General features: G+C 42.1%; 1 protein-coding gene across 1 annotated transcript in view; it reads right to left on the bottom strand.

Annotated features, from left to right (window-relative positions):
- vstm2a (V-set and transmembrane domain containing 2A) overlaps positions 1-16,384 on the bottom strand; it is a 132,287-nt gene extending 115,903 nt beyond the window's left edge. The window contains exons 1-2 of the mRNA XM_050056103.1: positions 16,082-16,384; positions 14,771-14,937 (exon numbers count right to left, since the gene is read on the bottom strand). Coding sequence (XP_049912060.1) covers positions 14,771-14,937; positions 16,082-16,160 — 246 coding nt within the window. The 5' untranslated portion in view covers positions 16,161-16,384. The remainder of the gene's footprint in view (positions 1-14,770; positions 14,938-16,081) is intronic.
- Positions 16,385-17,062: the final 678 nt, after the last annotated feature.

The following is a 17,062-nucleotide window of genomic DNA, read 5'->3' as shown; positions in this document are numbered from 1 at the left end:
TTGTGTTTTCGCCTGTTGCGCCACCCACCGCCGTCTACCAGTCACGCAGTCAGTAGAGTCTCAGCATCAGTTACAGTTACGACTGAGCTACAATGGCTGACGGTGCGACTAAACCCAAATGACCTCATTATGATTCCCAAAAACGGCAAGACAAAACTCGAGGCAAAGCAAGGGTCTATATAGAAGATGCTTTTGAACGGTGGAGACAGTTGAAAGCGGAGAAGAATTTGAAATCGGATGTCGAAGTGGCTACTCTTCTCCTCGACAGGTAAGCTTTAGCCAAAGTTGGCTAACTAGCATCATAGCTAGACGGGGATGTACATTTCGAATACTTTCAACTTTTATTCATTTTCAATCATATATTGTAGCCCATGTGCAGGTGGGTCATCGACCCGACTGATTTTTTTGAGAAAAACCTTGAATCCAGCAACCTCAAATCTGTAGGGGAGGGGGGGCGGACACGACTCGCGGCAGTATTTTGAATTTGAGTGCAGTAACCGTTTTGGCCACATTCTTACATACGGCGTCTTTAAATTGTAAAAGCTAACGTATTTTTTGCTCTAATGCATGTATTTGACAACATTAATGACTTTGCAGATTCAGATTATTTATGCAGACCTCGTCTTTACCAGCTGCAACATTAAAGTGCTGCACAACCTTATGGCACTTTTATTAAAAACAAATAGCTTTACTTAAAATAAATGAGTCTAATGCACTTGAGGCCTACATTTCAAGTAAAAGGAAACAAGATAGAATCTTCCAAACATTTTCTTTTTAACGTTTTCTACTTCCTTTCCAAGAAAGAGAAATGTTCTTGTGGCCCTGCCAGTGGGTTGGACCTTGAATGGAGTCAGTGCCATGCACATGTGTAGGTGCTCACTGGTGAGCACCTTATGCTGTTACTCTCTCGCAAACTGTCTACACACAGCAAACAATCCAATTAAGTGAAGCTGTCGCCGTATTGACTGGATTATCTGTGCCCGCTGTCTACTGTCGAGATTATTACTTATTCTCATTTCTTTATCAGGACATGTTCCCGGGTTTGTACCATGCTCAGCCATTTGGTGATGCCTGCACCAGGGCATCAACTGTGGATTAATCCGCTGTTGAAAATAGTCCCTAAGAAACGCAGCATTTTCCTGTTTGACTAATGCTTGTGAAAAACTACAGTACCCAGCTACTTCAGTAAATTACTGCACCTCTTATAAAAAAAAAATAGTCTTTATTCATGAGATTCAAGGTTCAACTGGTTTTTTTTTTTATTGTTTCTGTGCTACAGCACACAGATGTGCTCTGTGAATCACATTTCCTGTGCTGACTGCACAAAAGGGAAATGTACACTTTATATTTTCTTCAAGCAGTGTGGCTGCACTGGGGCCCTCAGAGATAATGGGCCCTCCAACAATGTGCTGGGAGTGGTATGGGCCCTTATGAGTGATTGCCACCTTGATAATATGCCTGTGTTCAAAGAAAAACTCTCATTAAATCAAAAACAGCGCCATTTGCTATATATGCTCTTGAAAAAAGCAAATCCATCTTCATCATGATTGTTTTCGTTTTGTAAAACAGTTAATAGCATCTATGACAAAATCATATGCCTATTCTATAACTATAAACCAGCTATTATATATGGTGATGATATCCAATGTCAAGTCTCTTTTCGTGTGACGAGATGATGTGTGAATGATAGCATGCACTGGAGCCCACCCTAACTACCTTATACCACTGAACCAGGGTGTACATTCATAGCTTCTTTTCATATAGCAAAGAAAATCATTTAATTTTAAACAGTATTTGCATAATGTCACTATTCTATTATCAACTAAATGACAGTCACACTTGCAGCCAGACATCGTCCTGCTACTCAACACGAGCCATGTTTTTTTTTCCTTAACTAACTTTAAGCTAGTTTAGCCTATTAGCAAACTTGTTGTCCAACCCTTCCACTCAGAGGAGGAGAGGTATAAAGGACCCCAGCTGGAGCTGAACTCAGGACTGTTTGGCTGTGTCCAGGCCTCCCGTTGGGGGATCAAAGGGTACAGATGACCCCAGGTCAAGGCCAAAAGGAGGCTCGTGAAAAGGTCTATGGTTGACCTTTAAATTGGATCAGGTGCAACAGTTTACTCACTGACTTAAATCATTGAGAATACAAGTTATATGTATTTACATGATAAATTAATGGATATCAGATACAGTTTTAAAGCTATAATGAAGACACAGGTATCGTATTAAACTAAAGAAAGTAAGGCATTGGTACCAACCATGTTAGGCTATCTTATCGATGAGGGGGTAAAAAAAAAAACGCTCCAAGTTTACAACAAATTTTGGCAAGAGAAAAAAGAATGGTGTATTTAAATATTTCTGCACACTGTGGTCCCTGAACAGTCTTGGAATTACATAACTTGGGTATGACTGGAAAACTGACAGATGACAACTATATACTGTTTATACTTTTTCAGTTTTACGCACAAATGTATGAATAAATTAAGAAAAATATAAAGCTATTTGTTCACTCCTGATTTGATCTTATGATTTAATACCTTGCAGAAATGTCCTCACTCGATGTCTGACTTGACTTTTCAACATCAAAATATGTATAAATACAAAATACATGTGGAAATGTGTTGGGAATACCCCGCCGACGGCAATGAGTTGCCCACTTTGGAAAATGTTGTCCCCCTGCCCATATTTCCTAATGGCAGGCTGGTTGTGTATATATGGTATACACCTTAACTTTAAGGCTACATGGGCAACCCTTAAACATCATGCCTTACAAAACAAGGTGCGGTTAATTAGGGACAAAAGACAAAGCAACACAAAACCAACTGTACTGCTGACAGCATTTTACAGGCTAGATGGTTGATAAGCTCGTCAGCGGTGATGCTTTGAAAAGCTGAAAAACAAATGTGAGTACTCAGTCTATTCTCAGTACTCAGTCTGTTTAGGTCAAGTGTTCTGACCCTTATTCTTCAGCACCACAGCAGATAAAAACGCCGTCTGCCCTTGGATCGTCAGCTACAGTTCCAACGCGTTTGTCTACGTTGTCTTGTCATGTCCTTGTCAGCTGTTTATAAAACATGCACACCAGCCTGCCTACTCAATGTTCAGAGGAGAAAGGAACATTTTTGAAATCCACATTTCATTCTTTTCTTTTGTTTCTTCCTTTCAACATTAAGTTAAACACTGCACAGATCTTAGTGTGCAGACATCTTTTCTATCAGTTAGGACTCGTTGATATTTTCAGCATCGTTGCCAAGATTAAGCCGAATGGAGCCGTACTCATCCTGCATTTCCTCACATTAATAGGGTTAGGAGTTAGGTCAAGGTTAGGGTTTGGTTGGGCGATCTGAAATGAGCGTTCCAAGGGGTTCAGGCTCTTGGGGACTGGTAGTATGGGGATAGTTAAGGGTCCCGATAAGGGTTGGAGATGGAGGAGCCCCATGAACATTACAATAATTTGATAATTTGGATAAAATCCAAGGGTACAGGGCCACTGCACATGTGGCGCAAGGAAATTTTGTTATTTATTAATGATGCTCCCGTCCCTCAGGGTCTCTGGAGAAATAATCTGGTGACTGCAGATGACATTAATGAGATAAATAAATAGATGAGCAGGTCCATGAATACATCAGTAAATAAATAAACAAATAATAAATGAATGATTAAATATATCGATCATTAAGTACGTTTAATTATAAATTGGCTGACATATGGTAAAAGAGCTTATAATAGGTGTTGAACTTAATCAAAGAAACTGATCATCTGTTTGGAAATATGAACACAACAGATACACATACAGGTAGTGATGGCCAAATGAAGCCTCATTTTCTGAGCCCACTAGATGGCGCTTTTTGTTCAACAAAAGGTTGAAAGCACACTGAATTGCCATTCTTTGAGCCTCTCTCTTGGAAACCATGAGCACCATCTAGTGGGCTCAGAAAATAAAGAAAATGCTTCATGAGGCTTCATTTGGCCATCACTACATACAGGCAAGTGCTTGTTAAAAAGAGTAAGTGCTTAAAAAGTGCTTTCATTCGATGTACATGTTGCTACTCTAGTTACAGAGCTGAAAGTGAAGATTGGCTTTAATTTTAGAGATGAGTTTTACTTTCAGTGCCAAGAGAAAACTTGCGGAAGCTAATTTTCTGTCTGTGACCTCCACCATTTTACGTAACCTTCATTCGGTATACAATGCATCTCTTTGTTTTATTACAAATGCAAAGTCACTTACTCATCACTGTGTTCTTTATTATTTAATGGGTTGGACATCACTGACCATTCACAGACCACACTGGTATATTTTTATCTATAGAGCAATACTGGGCAAACTTCCAGCCTACCTCTGCACCCTGCTGTGTGTCAGCCCTGGTAGTAACCAGCTACGCTCCTCCAGGTGGTTGCTTTTTAATGAACCCTGGGTTTTAACTAGTGATGGCCAAATGAAGCCTCATGAAGCACTTTCTTCATTGTCTGAGCCAACTAGATGGCACTCATGGTTTAAAGAGAGAGGCTCAAAGAATGGCAATTCAGTGTGCTTTCAACCTTTTGTTGAGCAAAAAGCGCCATCTAGTGGGCTCAGAAAATAAAGAAAATGCTTCATGAAGCTTCATTTGGCCATCACTAGTTTTAACAGATCCTACTCTGCAGCATGGAAATGGAACAGTCTTCAAAAAGATCTAAAATTGGAAACACTTATAGTCAGTGATGAATTAAAGGGCATCATAAAGAACATGGTGACAGAGACATGTGCTTGCTTTTCCTGAGAGGCCATTTTGTTTGAATAGTTGTTGTTTTTTATTGTGGGTTTTTGTATTAAATGTTGTATTTGTTGCATTTTAAATGTGTTCTGATTGGCTGCCACCTCGGCCAGGTCTAATCTGTAAAAGAGCAATATCAATGGGACTTCCTGATTAAATAACGGTTAAAATAAAAAGGTGTAACAACTTTAAAACAATCCATACACACACGAGAGATATTAGAGTTCAAAGAAAGTTTTGCATCCGTGTTTTTATATCAGTTAAAGTATCGTTATTCAAGTCGAAAGGTAGAAGATCTGGATGTTAAAGCTTTATGTCGTCAGTATGAACCAGTACAACCAATCACTTTCAGTTTTGGACTTGTCACAATATTTGATGATCATATCCTTTCATCCATTTTGATACAACAATGTCAAACCATTTTTTGTTTTTATCAAAAAGTAGTTTTCAGATATTACGTCTGCTGACAAATGCTTCAGACGAACCGGCTGGTCTGGAGCTGTAACTTTGAGCCATCACAGAGGTTAAGCTGATGGAAATAAAGGCCAGACAAGTGTACCGTACAGTCACCAGCACTCATCTTAGGAGAGTATGAACAAAAGAGGAGGTTTTTTTTTTTTGAGGGAGAGAGAAAAGGTGAGAATGTGACACTGGTGCAGTGCAACACGAGGCCAGTGTTCCAGCAGCACAATGCAGTAATGCAGCAGCTTTCAGTGATTTCAAGGAAGCCTTTCTTCCATGACTGATGACTGTAGCGGGGCCTGACAGCGAGCAGTCCACAGTCCACTAGCTGAAAATGAAAGCAGCAGGCTCTTTCATGTGCCGGTACATGCTCACACACAAACAGCAGCCTCCCGTGGAGAACTCATGCTCACCGCAAACCATTTGGAAACCATTACGATCATTACGGCCGCGTGTGCGCAGACGGGGGCAACGCGGCTGATGAGAGCAGTTACAGGGACCACGCCTGGCGCATCGTATTGACTCCTTGCGCAGTTATCTCAGCGAGGGTGTCGGAGGAGGACGCGCGAGCTGCAGTCAGGCAGTGATGGAGGGGCGGAGAGGCAGACAGTAAGGTCACTCAGAGAGCACGGCAGCCAATGGATTTTATGCTTCCTTGCTGTTACACCCACTGGATTTATCAACTCACTTGTTAAGAGAGGTAAAGCTCGCAGTAGCTTGAGTGCATTTTGGTCAAAGTGCGCCGGAGGATGTTTTATGTAATGGTCGTTTGTATTCTGACCGCAGGCCTCAGCTGATCCCTGTTTTCACTGCCGGGCTCAGCCCAGGGCAGCATTGCATCATGTCCGCTTACCTTTTCTTAATTCATCTCACTTTTTACAGACACATCACACCCTCTTTTAACATATCCCAGGTCAGGTAAATCCAGGTTTGAATCCAGCAGCCGAGTCATTTATGCACTGCGGGCGGTATTTGAGGAATGAAATGCAGTATGAATTTTTAAACAGCGCACATATGCGTCGGGTCTCCAGCAGCATCTCTGATTCTTTGTGCCTTTGCTTGATCCAGCTTCGAAATTCATACTGTCAAGGTGTATCTTCTCTGATATTCCAGATATGCAAAGATTTTCCTCCACTCGCAGAAAGCATTAAATTGATTCTAAGCTGTTTTTATTTTTTATGTATTTATTCTCAACCCAGGGAGGAATATAAATACGCGACGGCAAACTCACGGAGAGCTGGCTGAAAGGATCAGAACAGTTACCTTCACAGATAGAAGTCAGCTCTTCGTCTTTGTTTCCTTATATCCAAACATAATCCCACACCAAATAGAATTACCAGTGGACAGGGTTGTAAAGATTTACTCAATAAATTGATCTTATGGCAAACCATAGTGGTCGGATTAGCTGGATAAGAAAGAGAGATCAAACCCCAGGAAGGATCGAATCCACCTCTCCAGAATAAGAGGGATTTAGGGTTTGAAACCAAAAAGGGAATTTACTAATGTATTTTTAAATTGAAAAACATGGAAATGAGGCTTTTTGTCCACCATGTGAGGCATAGCCTTCAGTTATTATAATTACCCAGGAGGCTTTGCTCTGTTCTTTCAATGCTTTTCTGATTCTATGATGGAGGTCAAGGCAGCAAAGCAGAAATCCACAGCCGTGGGCTATGCTTATTTAGTGTTGGTGTATTTATTACTGCCACCAGTGAAAACACATTATGTTCTGACCTCTGACTCGTATATATGATCTTACAAGAGTAACTACAGATTTGATTGATATGTGGTGGTTAGATGAGGGGATGGTGTGGACCTGGCCAGCGTTAGATGATTTACATCATCATCACTTTTCAGTTTATCATCACAGGCCTGGAGTCAGCTGTTAAACTGTATCACACTCACATGGTGGTCTGACAGAAAATCAAACACAGAAGACCGGGGTACTGCAGGGGAGCCATGAGGAGCTTGGCTCCTCTTAATAAGACATGAGCTCCTCTGAAAACATGATTTGTGAGATTTTGGGGAGTCTCTAAAGTCTCTCTGCGGCGGGTCACTGAGGTCTGTGTCTGTGTGGAGTTTGCATGTTCTCCCCGTGTCAGTGTGGGTTTCCTCCAGGTGCTCCAGCTTCCTCCCACAGTCCAAAGACATGCAGGTTAATTGGTGACTCTAAATTGTCCGTAGGTGTGAATGTGAGTGTGAATGGTTGTCTGTCTCTATGTGTCAGCCCTGTGATAGTCTGGTGACCTGTCCAGGGTGAACCCTGCCTCTCACCCAGTGTCAGCTGGGATAGGCTCCAGCCACATATTCCTGACATCACAATACTGAAGTTTATAAAGAATAAAGAACACAGGTATCAGTCAGTATCAGTCCTCCCTCTGCTGCCGAGGAGAGTCACAGCCTGCACGTCACATTATCGCTGGTTAATGTTAAGATACGAGACAAACGGAGCTAAACCATGAGACATGAACAGCTGTTTTAGTTGTAACAAGTTGCTATTAGCTGGAAAGCGCTCTGTGCTTGTTTATAACGCAGTATTAGTGGTGGTGGATGAGAGACTGCAGACAGAGCAGATTAAAATATTCTACATGTCTACATGTTGCTAAACGGGTGTATTGATAAAGTATTAACTTTTTCCTCGTCAGCTCAAGTCATCTTAACTTCTCTGTCCCTATTGCGGCATCTCTACTCCATGTTTGTGCATAAAAGTAGCGCAGCAACCCCGACACACAGACAGCAGGAGGAGCGGCTGCTGCAGCACCATAATAAATGACACCAGATCATAAACAAGTACAGTTACAGATTAAAGCACCAGTGACGGGGCGTCTGTGGCTTAGTGGTAGAGCAGGCGCCCCATGTACAAGGCTGCCTGGGTTTGACTCCAGCCTGTGGCCCTTCCCTCTCTCTCCCCCTCACGCTTACACTGTCCTTTCAATTAAAGGCTAAAACGCCCAAAAAATATCTTATTTATTATTAGATTGATTATTAAAAGATTGATCTCGGGTCATTCAAATGAAGATCGAGTTGAAGCGGATGAATCGATTATTTTCACCCAGCCCTATAATGGATGTCTCTTCATCATCAGGGATCATGCCTGAAATGAGGCTCCTATAACTGTTGCGGCCAAAAGAGTTCACGGTAACAATATTGTCCTGATATCTATTTAAATTTGACAAAAGTAAAATATTCTATCAGTCAAATTAATCCTTAATGTCTATTTTCTCTTTTCTTGGCAAATAAATCACACTCAAAATACAAGTGTAGGGAGCTGGACACAGAGTCTGTGACCATAACAAAACAGAATCAGACATTTTGTGTCTCATTGGAGCTGATAACCTTTAAAATAAAGTGAATCTTTGTCAGAGTATACCGTGCCGTGCTTTAGTCGGCCGTATTGTATCACAGCCTACTGTGATGTTTGGTGTTGATACCTGTGTGGAGGGTTGATGCGGTCAACTGATTATTATACGCTGACATATTGCTGGTAGAGCTACACGCCTGCAGCTATAAAGAGTCACAGTCAGTCCTCTCTGTGAGACAAGCCCGCCCCCCTCTGCTCCCTTCAAGAGCCATGGCTTATTTCACACACTGCAGAAGATAATTGATGATTAAAAAGATGACGTGTTGCATCTCAGAAAGGGATTTTGCCTTTTTTAGGATCCCAACAAATAAAACTGCATAAATGAAAGGAAGCCTGCTCACTGCAGTTTGCAGCTACACTCACGTGGCACAATGTTCTTGCAGCCACATAATTGCAATGTTGCAACGAGCCTCTCTCATAATGGCAGTGTGCTTAACCCTTGTATGTTGTGGACTTTGGTTTTCATCCTTGTTTTTTCCTCGTTTCTAACAAACCTTTGTGCGCAATCTGTAAAACTACACATCTTTTTTATATTTTATTTTCCTCTGACCTTATTAAAACCCAATATGTGGACAAAATATGTAAATAATCATAAATTAAATTAAGAAATATTTTGTGTTTTATATGTGCTACACATGAACAGATATAGGCATATTCCTTTCATTCCTGCTGCTGCTGTTCATTTAGCATATTATAAGCCCCAGCAGAGTCTGCTTGCTCTTAAGGGCAAACTCTACAAGTACATATTCTATATCTAATAAAAAATATATCTATTATTAAAAACAATACTGCAATATATTATATTTTAAAACAAGGACTGACTTTGACGTTATTTGATACTGAAGAGAGCTGAGTATATGGTGACAGTGGATCTCTATAGCGTGACAACACATTAAAAAATATTGTTCTCCTACTTTCTATCCTTGTTCAGTTGTATCATTTATCTAAATATTTGACAATCTAAGGAAAGAGGATGATGAGGCTAAAACACTCAAATAAACATATGGAACCTGTGATGAAGGGTCAGCCGTGTATCCCGGAGTTAACGTGCAGATACAGGCACTCACACCGTGGTTAAGGTTAGTTAAAGATCCTAGTTAAATTACAAGCAAATCAAAAATATCTCTAAGCACAAGATATGAAGTGTTACTTTTAATATTTAGCCCAAATCATAATCAGACAGTTGAATGATTGCTGCCAGTGGACATATCTCAGGACAGCAATTGACTTTCATTCAAAACATATTTGGCAAAACACTGTAGTACGCAATGTAATTTCAAAAACTAAAAAAGTTGGGAACCACTGATCAATAAGTGAAATTACTTGTAATGCATTTGTTCAGCCCAATGAAGGCAAAAGAGCCAAAAATGTGTTACATAATAAGAGTTATTAAACAAGAGCTGTGTGACAGGTTTTCATTTCTATGAAATGCAAAACAGATGGTGGATCGCTGTCTTCCACGTAGTTACTAAAAGCAGACCTAGAGCATTTGAGAGATGTGGACTGCATGCTGCATGTGCAAAGACAGGACTCTGTCGGATCACTACGGCACGCTACACGTCTAGAGGTAGTCCTCATCCTGCTCATTACTGTCGTCTTGGAGAGTGGATTTCGAAAATGTTTCCTGCATTTAAAATGAAAGAAGAATGGCTTTGCTGTGACATTCTGATGCTTTGTAAAAGGCAAAGAGGCCTTCAACATACTACTGCTTCTGCTCACATCAGTTACTCCCGGTATGTTACATTGAATTTGTGCAGAATGCTCTGTTTCTCTCACATGCCGCTGCGGTGGATGAAGAATCCAAAAACGGATTAAATTCTTGATTAATTTCTGTCATAAAAGTCTGCATATACCAACAGCAAAACTATATTAGAGCATCTGTTTTGCAGTATAATTAAAGTCTCAAATATCCAGTCATCCATCTCTTCCCGATGAGGAGCTGAACGGAAAGTGAACTGATCAAAGCGGTGATAGACCAGCAGCTCCCGTGTTCGGTGAGGTAAAATTACTGTTTTAATCAATGAAGTCTGGCTTTGAAAAGAGCATAGATACATTTGAGTTCAGCTCCCTGTCAGCAAGGGGTGTCCGTTAGGGAAGTACTGAGTATAGGAATGGATAAATGATATTGCATGAGTTGTGTGAGAGTTTGTAAATTGACATTTTGATTTAGTTTTAAAATGCAGATCCCCATGACCTTTAGAATTTACTCTGTTTGGATTCTCTGTTCACCGTGCATGCAAGAAGTTTCCTTGACAGATTCAACCTTACACAGGGTGACTAACTGATGTACAAAATTTCATTTGCGGGGCGAAGCATTCCTTTAAAATCTCATCCTCAAAATGATACTCTCCGTCTTTTGAGTTATAATTTAATAAACAAAGGCCTGGCACATGCAGTAGAATACCAAACAGCACTACATATTCTTGTGTAATCACGCCCCACACTGCCTCGTTTTGTACTCGTACCAAAATGCCATATAGAGTGATGACCCGTTGCTTCCACAGCAATCTGCTCATGTTCTGTAACAGCAGATGATCAGCTCACACTCATTCTCCAGCGCTGCTCTCCTCCTCTCTGTGTATCTTTACTCTATGACTTGAATCAACAACATCACAAGTGTAGCAGAATCCCGTCAGCGACATGAATCCTCTTTGTCATGGAGGTGTGAATATGTTGTTTCTGTCTCTCTGTGTTTGTGCATAATTATGAACTGGCAGCGTGTCATTCATAATCTGAGAGGAGAATCATTTACCACTTGTTGTGGAGGCTGCAGCCAAACAGCAGCTTTCTCTATTGACTTGTTTGTTTTTTTGCCTTCTTCCTCTAATCCATGTCCACCGCACACACGAGCACAAACGCTGCGACGTGAAAATGATTTTCCTCCAATACAAATTAGATTTCGTGAAAAACATCAGAAATTCATCATGTTTTCTTGTGTTCTATAGAATGTGAAAATCAACACGTAGCCAACAGTTCAGTGTTGTCAGTTAAAGAAATATTTCACCCCCCAAATGACAATCTGTGTGTTAATTTCTCACCACATTACGTTACATTTGTGAGGAAAAACATGCCTCCACAGTGAACGAAGAATCCAAAAATGGAGAAAATTCATGACTGATTGAAAACATATTGGTACATGTTTAACAACAGCAAAACTATATCAAAACATGTGCTCAGTACCTCCCAAACATATCCATTACAATATAAAAACACCTCCGCCCATGTGTAGCGCACCCTGAGCACATGCGTGTGACCTCTACTTGAGCAGAGTTCAAACTCACGCTACTCAACCGCGCATGAGACTGTTTGTATTGACCGCTGCTGCTCAGTACTTAAACACGTCGGTACATTGTCACACACGGCCGAGCGGAAGTTAAACACAGACGCCTATGACTTCAATTTGTGAAGCATTTTCTCAGTTTTTGGATTTTTCGTTCGCCATGGAGGTATGCCAGGAAATATTTTCTTTACACATTAAAGTCTTAACAGCAATTGATACACAAATGATCTGTGATTTGATGACGTTCTTTTAATTGATAATGCTGTGCTGTTATCTACATGTAGATTCTTACAGGATATGGAACTTTTTTTTTTTTTGGTGAAAATGTGAAAAGGGCCATTTGTTCAGGAAGTGCCGCGCCTACAGTTGAATAAATGAGACTTGGATTATACTGCAACAGTTGTGTGAGTTTGTAAATGCATGTTTTGATGCAGTTTTGCTGTTGTTAAATGCGGACCCCCTTCAATTTATTAAGACTGTTCGCCTTTTTGGATTTGTTGTTCACCGTGGAGGTATACAAGAAAAACAAACTTTCCTTCATGAAGTCAAGGTAACATGTGGCGAGTAATTAATACACAAATTACCATTTTGTGAGTGAAGTATATATGTATATATTTTAAGATATGTTGGGCGTTGCTTGCCTTTATTTGATAGGACAGTTAAAGCGCAAAGGGGGGAGAAAGGGGGTTGGGATTGAACCCATGGCCACTGCGGCAAGGACACAGCCTTTGTGCAAGGGTGCCTGCTCCACCAGGTGAGCTAGTGGGTGCTCAAAGTATAACTAATAAGGTGATGATCATTTTTTAAAGGTTGTAGCTAATAAATGAATTCTAACGCTTTGGAATAAAGACTTTCTAATGACAGCATGAAATGTGCTTGACCTAATTAAGCCACCTGGAAACGGAAGCTGGAAAACTGGATGGTTTTTTTGGAAATACAGAATCAATGTCTCACCTACTTGAGTGGCACACTTCAGCAGACCAAAGTGATCAATAGTGGTGCTTAATGTTTGTTTCACAAAGGGCACAGAGCAGACTGTCTAGCACTAATGTATGGGTGTATATTACTCATTGTCTGCATGGTCATTTTCATATTGCTGTCTGAATCCGGTTCCTACTCCATGAAATACTGCAGGGAAACTGGGTGCACCTATAAATTATGCTCCCACAGACAAGACAATGGACCCATGTGTGAAATGCAACAATAAGGTGATAACTTTTAACCAGTGCTGTAGGTGTGGATATGCTGCAGCGAGGTATGGGCAGATGCCAGGACGTCAGGTTTTATGTGTCTGATGTTCTTCTTTGTGATATGACTGAGAAGCCTTAAATAAAGCAGTCACAAAAATAAAAGTTGAGTAAGAAGGATTCGTGCCGCAGACAAAAATAGCCCAATTTCACAGTATATTCATTTGTAAAGTTGAGAACTGATCTCGGGTCGCTGAGAGTTGAAGACAAAGTATCCGCCCACCCATCCGCCCGACTTTTACTTTCCTCCTGCTGCACTTTTTTTCAACGCGAAACTGCCGTCTGTGTTCTTTGCGTTCCTCTTTTCATGTCACCCTTTTAACGATCCAACAAGTCTCACTCCTCATGCACGCAGCTTATATTTGCATATGGATTTGCATTCTAAGACATGGCGCTCATTTCCTCTAAATTTCCAGGAGACCAGCTGCTTCCCAAGCAGCATCTCTGACACAGCCTTGACTCTGTTCCCATTCAAACTGCAACACTGCAGGACAAACACACACACACACACACACACACACACACAGTGGCCTTCATTTCAAATGGCCTTCCATGATAAGAAATGTGAGTAACAATGAGATGTCTGCATCAATAGCCCACTTCAGCCCAACATCCAAGAGTCACGTGGGATCAAACCCACATCAAAGCCTGGCCGACGCCACTATGAAAGCCCGGCAACAATGGAACAATAATTAAAGCCACATGGATATTGAACCAACCCCCTGTCACACACACACACACACACACACACATACACACACAAACATATCCCGCTTCCTCTTTGTCACAGAAATAGAAAGAGCACTGTTTGATGTCTGTCATGACAATACACCAACCCTTCCAAATCTTGACATGCAGCTACCTGCCATACAATACGTAAGCGAGTCATTTCCATCTATTTGAATGCAGTAAACACACTCTCATCCACTAAGCAGGCGATCATTATTTGGGGCGAGGGAAGCTGTCATAGCAGGCAGTAATGCAACGGCAATACATAACAAAATGCCAAAGCGCTTCCAATGCACTGTTTAATGAGGCAATGTACAAGAATATGCTTTGGCTGTATTGATTCAGACACTTTTTTTTTTACCCGTTTATGAAAAGCTGGGCTCATTTACTTCATTTATCATGTAATTAATATCCAGAACGAGCTCCTTTTTTCCCACAGTAGTCCTTGATTAATGTAATTTTTTTTTTCCTTGATGGAGCTGCTCCTTGCTCGGTGTGTGGAGGGATTACTTTAACTCTTTGAGGGGAAGAAGGCAAAAATATTACTTGAAATATGGAAAAAAAAAATCAAGTTGCATGTGCAGGTTTTAAGGAGCGATTTCAAGCCTTGGCAAAAATGTGTTATTGGAACACATGGGGGGGATAAAGAAGTTTTTGATCACTTCAAGGGAGCAGCTTAAGATATCTGAAGGTCATAACACGTTGTGCCTCATAAGGAAATAGGTCAGCAAAAAGTTCTGCCATGAGTGCCTGGTATTGTCTTCAGGGCTGCTGCACGAGCACGACGCTGATGACACAAGGCGCGTAATTGCGCGGATACTTGTTGGATGGCCCTATTCCCTTTATGAGTGGGTGTGCTTAAAACATCACTCGCACAGCTCATGATGGGAAAAGAGGGAGGGGGGGGGGGGAGACAGAAAAAAAGGGTCCCTTGTACCTCTTCAGCATCGACCTCCTCCTCGCTGTCAGTGGGTTCCGGCGCTTTCACGAACCACCACTGGATCTCCAAATACACCGACGCGGTTCCGCTCTGGAAAGCACACGCCATTTCTATGTTTTGTCCCTCTTTAACCGTCATGTTGGAGGGCAGATCCGTGAAGCGACCTGCAGATGAGAGAAGGAGGGGGATGAGGAGAGGATGGGGGGTGATGGGGGACAGTTGTGTGATTCCTGCACGCAAAAGAAATACCCATGAATTAATCACTTAAATGGTCTGCTTGTGGATGCGGTCGTGAGCGCGGCGCGGTCGCAGCAGCTGTGCGCTTGATAAAGGTGCGTTTTTGTTTTAATTGAAGGAGATGGCGCCCCCCCCCCCTTCTCCTCCACCACCACCACCCCCCTCCATCACCAGTCACAGATACCAAAGCGTCTTCATTGGGAATTTACATAACGCACAGTCGCACCACGGCTACATTATTCACACACTTCATTACGAGCAGAATTATATGGGAGTTTTTTTGTCGGGCTCCTTGTGCCAAAATAAACTTGCCTGCGCCAGAATGAGCGGAGAAAATAGCTGAATTAATAAAGGAGTTTGGTGTGAGTGAGGCTAAAAAAGGCAACGCAGCCTAAAGCAGAGTGGTGGCGACGGTGCGAAAAAAGCAGTGAGGATACCCGTGCATGCAAAGTTTCACACCAAATCCTTCCCATTCTGTACCCACTCGAGTTCAGACTATGTGGAGGCTTGTGCGCACTTCTCAGTGATCTGGGAATGCAGCTGTAATGAGGAAGAGGAGCACAGAGGCAGTTTGAAAGTGGTGATCTCCGTCATGAAGCAGGGCAGGCTTTCAGCACCGCGGACAGCCGCCGCATGCTGCAGCTGTCCGCGGTGCTGAAATCACCGGCCGATCGCTCACTTTTTACGCAAGGAGCCCCTTTAAAAGTAGTTAGACGTCTTTAGCAGACAATTGTGTTTTTGGGGCATGAAGGAAAAGGCGAGAAAAAAGCAGGCGCGTGGCTCTGCTGCACACGATGTGAAATGACTTGATTTCAAACAATCACCAGTTGCATTTTTTCGCCATCACGAGGGGTAAAAAACGCGACCTTCTCCATCTCACACCGCGAGCTCCCCTTTTCCCCATGCCTTTCCTTCCCTCACAGTCCAAACATCTCTGGCTCCAAACAGCCTCCTTTGCTTTTCTGCAAAGACTGCGCACTTTTAACACTTTCTCGCACCGAGCAGCTGCCACCATGCAGGGCAGCGAGCTCGACACGATGACACCGAGATAGGAAAATGTGCCATTCTTACCTTCGAAGGAGAATCCGAATTGCACACAAAATCCGGCTAAGAAAACAAATCCAACAGTATCATGAGAGGTCCACATCATTCCAATATAGGAGGGTAGGTTCTTTTACATCAGCCGAAAGGGGGGGAAAAAGGCGAATGTTTCCCAAAAAAAAAAAAAGATAATGCCAACACACCAGCAAAATCAAACAGTTGCTGGGCGAGTGTGTTTAAACGGAGATTGCCGACGGTTGAACATGCTGCAAAACTACAGCTTCTCGTTGCTGAAGTTCTGTGTTTTTCCTCTTCTCTTTCCCCTCTGTGTGTCTCTGCAGGAGAGACTGTCGACTGCTTGGCTGTACTGAAGTCTGTAAAATAACCGGGCTGCGGTCTTCGTCTGCGCTACCGGAGAGACGTCAGTCTAGTGGATCACTGTGGCATCCACACACTCCACACCTCTGCAAATCTAGTCCTCACCCGGCCCCTCACTGTCACCTTGACCGCTTGATTTAAACACGCGCCGCACATTTTAACCTGAAAAGCAAATACATGCATCTGTATGCAATATTTTGATTTATTTTATTTTATTTGTACACAAGCGTCAAACGATGTGGAGAGTCTTGTGCACTACTTTTTGACTCACAGATGCTTTAAAGGCCTCTACAATTAACAAAACAAGCGGAATAGAAAACTTAATCTCTCACAGCCATAATAATTTACATCATAAAAAAAGTGTGCGTATTTAGTGTGGGTGTGTCCAACTCTTGAGTGCTTATGCAGTCACTCTGACAGCCCGTCTAAGAGGCTATAAAACAATATTGTAGCATTAGATAGGAGCAAACAGGGAGGGGGTGCTGGAGGGTGGAGGGGTGGAGCAGCGACCCGGCAAGTGCAGGGCAGGTATAGCATGTCCCGAGTCATTAAGATAGAAGAGATCCTGCTGGAATATTATTAGTCTCTCGGGCACACTGGGAACACTGTGCCCTTTGTGTCGCACTGGGCACA

Source organism: Epinephelus moara, chromosome 11, assembly GCF_006386435.1.
Source record: "Epinephelus moara isolate mb chromosome 11, YSFRI_EMoa_1.0, whole genome shotgun sequence".
Lineage (NCBI taxonomy): Eukaryota > Metazoa > Chordata > Actinopteri > Perciformes > Serranidae > Epinephelus > Epinephelus moara.
This window is presented reverse-complemented; position numbering and strand designations above follow the sequence as displayed.